The 6,004-nt window shown below is 30.4% G+C and overlaps 1 protein-coding gene across 1 annotated transcript; it reads left to right on the forward strand.

Annotated features, from left to right (window-relative positions):
• On the forward strand, positions 1 to 4,911 carry LOC124352655 (uncharacterized protein KIAA1143 homolog). The gene is made up of 2 exons (XM_046802259.1): positions 1 to 398; positions 4,672 to 4,911. Exons 1-2 carry the CDS (start codon positions 291 to 293, stop codon positions 4,894 to 4,896), a joined length of 333 nt encoding a protein of 110 aa, XP_046658215.1. The 5' UTR covers positions 1 to 290; the 3' UTR covers positions 4,897 to 4,911.
• Positions 4,912 to 6,004: the final 1,093 nt, after the last annotated feature.

Consider the following 6,004-nt stretch of genomic DNA (forward strand, 5'->3'; position numbering starts at 1 on the left):
TTTTTGTGTGTTTGTGTCTGTCCTCTCGTGTATCGTCTGATGCTGTGATCCGTTGACTTAACCTCAAATCTGATAGTGGTACAAGGAATAGTGTGAATTATCGTTACAATAGATTTATCAGCCTCATTTAAAATGATATAGCTGATTTGAAAGTCGAAAGACAATAAGTTTAATATATTTGATTATAATTTTTAAATCGTGTTGAAGATATAATTCAAACTTAGTCAAACTTTATTGTAGTCTATGCTTGCATTGACATATTTAATTTGAAATGGTTTTAGTTTTTAAAAATGTCTAAGAGAAGAAATGTAGCTTATATTAAGCCACAGGAACCTGAATTTTTAGCTCGACTTAAAAGGGAAGCTGGATTCATTGAGGGACCTACAGTTGATACAAAGGTTTGTATTAATCATTACCCAGTGACTTGGATGTAGTAGCTACTATATATGATTGCTGAACTGAGACTTAGGTCTAATACTTAGTTTGAAAATCATGTAGTGTTGTAACTTTCATGTTTAGTAATGTTCTAAAAATACTAGTAGTAGGCTATTTTCTAAATAAGGAAGCAGGAATCAATCACAATAATTGTGTGAAACATTGGGCTGCTAAACATATTAAGCGGCTATTACTATAATCGAATCGTTCATATTCATGATCTAGACTACTGAAACCAAAATGTCGAACTGAATTATGCTATAGGTATTTCAATTTACAATATAGCAAAGTTCAACTATTTATATATATAAAAAATAATAATTTAATGATGAATTAAAAACTATCTATAAAATGAAACTAACAAAACGGTGTAACTATTTACTATTTTGAAGGGTAAACATGAGTCTGATAGCTTGTGACACAAATAACATGTACATTTTAACAGTCTCTACGCTTGTCAGGTCACCATACCATAGGAGGGTAGGGTAAGATAAGCAGACCCGGTTTTTTATATTGAAATTGGTAAATGATATTACTTAATCAGGTAAATATTAAGATCAGCGACTACCGCTCCGATCGCCGTAAGGTTTTTCGTACTAACACAGGTTAACGTAATTTCACCGAAAAAAATAGTCCCGATTATCGCTAACATATAAAAAACCAGTTTTACGGCAGTACAATGTTGGGCAATACAAAACACATAAATAACAAGATTTTCGACTATCAAACTAAAAAACAATGGCCGACCATTAGCGTTTTGATGAATTGACAGTAGCCACGTGACAAACAGGAAGGTTTCCGATTGGCCGGACGTGTCACGTGACCTATAGGACGGCTTCGATTGACCGCCAGACGTACACAAACAAACCCACATGGACAAGGAATAATTAGTGAAGTTATTGACATGGCTTGCGATGGTTCTTGTCACACGCTAAAAAGACCCCTAGCTTGCCTATTCAAAAATTCAGATCACGCGATGCTTGCCCGCTGCGCAGCGCTTCGCGCTGCTTGCTCTTTTAGAAAAAAAATTAACTCGAGCTTGCAAAGTCCAAGCCCAGATCACGCATGACTGCTTACACACACAACAACTCAAACAGAACTAACGCAGGTTTCATTACAGGCAAAAGATAAGCGGCGTGCGTAATAAACGTATAGTAATAAACTGATAAGATAAGACGAGTTTATACTAGAATTAGTACATGGACTACTACCCTACGAACTAATAAACACCAAAAAACGAAAACCAATTCAAATTTATTTTTTCCAAAATTTCTTTTGGGGGGGGGAGTAAACGGCTACGGCGATAATCGTGACTACTTTTTTCGGTGAAAATTACGTGCCCTACGAACTATAAACACCAAAAAAACGAATAAATGCACTGTCAGTCAGGTTTTTTAATTTTATTTTTTCCTAAAATTTTTTTTTTGGGGGGGGGAGTAAACGGCTACGGCGATAATCGGGACTATTTTTTTCGGCGAAATTACGTTAACCTGTGTTAGAATGCAAAAAAATTACGGCGATCGGAGCGGTAGTCGCTGAGCTTAAGATTTACCCTTAATCATAACCATCGATAAAACCAATCGATACTGATTAATTATTTTGAACAATTAACTTAATCTATATCAACAGCTGTAAACACTTTCAAATAATACATGTAATCGTATTATTAATATTATATATATATAAGTGTGTATATAACAATAATAATTATTATAGACATGTAATAATATATAATTAAGTATATGTATAATTATAAACAATTCAATAATTATGACATAAACCATATGAATTGTGACTCATAATTATTTATGAGTTTTTCCTATTTGATCGCTCTTGTTCTGGTTTGTTTATTATTTATGTAATTTCTTAATTATTTATGAGTTTTCCTATATTCCTATATACTCATATTTTAATTAAAAACATATGATTGTTATTGAGAACTATATATAATTTTATATCTATTGATAGTCTTGGATTCGAGATGCGAAAATTAGGTATTGATGATTATATTCTTCAATATAAAAAACCGGGTCCGCTTATCATACCCTACCCACAAAGGAAAATGGGTGAAGAAAACTAAAATGTTCCTCAAATACTATATGGAATGAGTGTAAAATAAAAAAAATGTTTATGAATAGCGTATGATAAATGTGAAGTAGCACTTTGTGTTTCAGCGTTTTAAAAATTATCATACTTTCTCAAAATTAAAAAAAAAAAAACAAAGTGTACAGTTGTAACGCCTAGAAGGTGCAAATAATGTATTATTTTGGTAATTTATAATGTTTCAATATATTTAGAATAAATAGAAAAAATTATTCTTTACTCCCTGGAGTCTATTAATGATAGTTTTGCTTACTCTAGTAGACCCTAGGTAGGTTGAAGGTTATAACCGTCAGTACTCTGTAATAGGTTAAAAAAAAAACTGGCAATAATTAATTGTAAATGGGCTAACTATAATTAGAATATTTTTGTGTTTGTTAGTCTAGGTATTTTTAATTGATTACTTCATACCCTGATTTGGTTGGGGGTGGTTGCTGTTTACTATATTATAGAAAAAAAAAAATTAATCCATTATCTTTCAGGTGACATCTCTTACCCCTTTCACTTTCCTATTGAAAGTTTGGTTATATACATAACTTTTGTAAGCTAATATTTCAATGGTTAATGTCATTTAATTCTCATATCACAAACCTATTATACATGGTACTCATAAATCTGTAACTAATTTCAGTAGGTACTATTAATTTTTTAATGATTCAAGTAAAATGCTAAAATTCAATTTACGGCAAACATGTTCCACATCATATATGTTTTGTTGATTTGGGTAGACTGTAATAAGCGGCCTACATTCTTTATTCGTTTGTTTTTATCGAATGGTTTAATTGTTTTTATTCGAATGAATAATTTGATATTACAATATTATTTAACAAAACATATGATTACAATGCTTATTAGTGAGTCATTTGTCATGTAAACAATAAACAGCTAGAAGTAACTAAGTTGTTGAGAATTTGAAAATGGAGATGAATATGAATATGAATACGAGGAAATTAAGTGATAAATTTCTAGATATGCATGTGGGTTTGGCTATTGCCTTCACAATAGCGGTTGCTCGCCGCTATCCGCACAATCTATAAACATTGTAACGTATTTCTGATGTGTATTGATAGGCTAAAGTTTGTTTTGTTATTTTGTAATGTTACTGTTAATTTATGTTATTCAAAATTGTAATGTATTATTCTTGTTGTAAATGTATTATAATTCTTGTTTCGTATGATTAATATATATAGAATTGTAATAATAGTATATTGAATAGTTTGATAATAACAATCGAACAACGAGTGTAGGCCGTTTATTAAAGTCTCTCCGTTGATTTAAAGAAATTTAAAGTATGTATAGGATAGCAAATTAAAAGTGAGGGAAGATTTTTTTCAAATGTCTTCCAAAACTAAGAAAATCCTTATATTTAGAGAATTTCTGATGCATTCTACCTGCAATAATCTACTTTTATCCAAACATTCACTGAAACATATCCAACCGTATCAGTTGAAAATATTATCAGTATATGTTTTGAAAACTAATTTTTAAAATCTTTCTGCAACTGTGATTTAATTATCATTGCTATCCCATTGTCTTCTTACTTTAGTTACTGTACTTTCTGTTCAAAAATCAACAAAGTGGGTCCTGTAAACAATATCCCAAAGGTACATTCTAGACAGTACTCAATTATTCAAACCCCATTCTTTACCTAAGAGAAGCTTTTCAGTTAAAAAAATCAATAATTACATATAATACAGAAAATTGAAGTTGTGTGATTATCTTAAAATTTAGTAATTATAACGCTAGAGTTAGTATAATTAGAGTTAGTTATGTACGTAACCTTAGGTTCACTTAATACTAAACTCAATACATGATTTTTGTATAGGCTAGTAAAACCTCGAGTTATCTTACTGTACATTTTATTGAAGCAATCTGGTATAACAGATATAAAAGTAATTTTTGACATGAAAAACAGTAAAGTAAAAATACATTTAAATGAAATTTACACTAGGATCCAATTTTGACTCAACAAAATCACTTGAGTCAGTATCCATTAGAAATGTTCCCATTATTAACACTTACCACTAATGCAGTTTAAAACTAAATCACAACAATTCATAACACTAAATATCAGCACTGGAAATTTTCTAATTCAGCAAATCAGATTTTCACCAATAAATTTTTAATCTGTTTCAGAGGGAGACATTGCCCGAGCTAAGTGATGATGAAGATGAAAACAGAACAGATGACTCTCCTGTTGTTGTGGTGCTGAAACCCGGAGATCTCACACAAGAGGAAGCGGAAGAAATAAAAAAGAAACAAGAATCAGGTACATTACTTTTATTTTCTCTAAATCTTATGACCTACATTGTCTTAGAAGGCCTGAGTACTGTGCGCTTTTTATTCTTTGCCTGGATATGAGTAGTGGAAGTGCCCTAGGCTTTTATTAGTTCCAACCCTTCTCTTTTTTTTTAGAGACAACTGAAAGGTGCTAGGTATATCAAGACAAAACAAAATTCTCAAAGGGATGAAATTTCATTTGGCTGAGTTTAAAAGTCAACCTTCCAAATGTCCATTGTCCAACTTGGACTTTTTGTAAGTGCAATTGTCAAAGAAGTTTTTGATGATAAACGTTTATATATTAAATCCATTGTATTGCCATTATTACCAATCAAATCACATTAATGATCATACGAGTCAACCATTTAAATCACATAAAGTCATATAACCTATAGAGCCTGACCTAAAGTCAGCCTGAGAGATTTTTGTTATTAGACTTATGTAGAACTTCAAACACATGTAGATAGATAGATAGATATTTATTGACCATTAAGCAATTACAAAAATTATAATAGGTCTTGTCAAGAAATAATAAAACTACTACAACCAGCAGTAGTATATATAGTTAATAAAAAATTCAAAAATGAGAGCAGACAACAAAAAAATAACTTGCAAAAAAATAACTTGCATTAGCCCCTGGTAGATCCTCATTGTTCAAGTAATATTCTAGGTAACCTTCTGAAATACAGTTACACATAACAAATAACAAAATTTCAAATAACAAACCAGTTAACAATAACCAATAAGATAACAGATATAAAATTTTGAGTCATCACAAAGTAACAATTCAAATTAACAAGAACATTAACAAGAATAGAGGCTAGTTCCTTTTTTGCAAGCTAGTTTCTATTTTTGTTTATAATTTCTTTTTTTTCTGAACTAGGAACAGTTTTTTAAATGTTATGATTATACAGTCTGAAGGCATAGTTCATTACAGAAAGAATGATATACAACACTAAACATATAATATTATAATAATTGTTTATAAATAAAGTAGAAGCATCAAAGTCTGTCACACCGTTTAAGAAATGTGTTAGAACAAAAATAACTCATAACAATTAAAAAAAAATCAATACTGTAAAGTTGAGTGTATTATATTAGAAAGAGTATTACTAATATTAACATACTGAATTAACACAAAACTGAATTCCTTAAGAGCGGCTGTTCTGCTGACCATATTGATTTCAGC

Source organism: Homalodisca vitripennis, chromosome 1 (assembly GCF_021130785.1).
Source record: "Homalodisca vitripennis isolate AUS2020 chromosome 1, UT_GWSS_2.1, whole genome shotgun sequence".
Lineage (NCBI taxonomy): Eukaryota > Metazoa > Arthropoda > Insecta > Hemiptera > Cicadellidae > Homalodisca > Homalodisca vitripennis.

Excerpts from the sequence above, each read along its gene's own strand:
- LOC124352655 (XM_046802259.1), top strand. The coding sequence starts at position 291 with ATGTCTAAGAGAAGAAATGTAGCTTATATTAAGCCACAGGAACCTGAA. Across the intron at positions 399-4,671 it reads GACCTACAGTTGATACAAAG|AGGGAGACATTGCCCGAGCT; the intron begins GTTTGTATTAAT and ends AATCTGTTTCAG.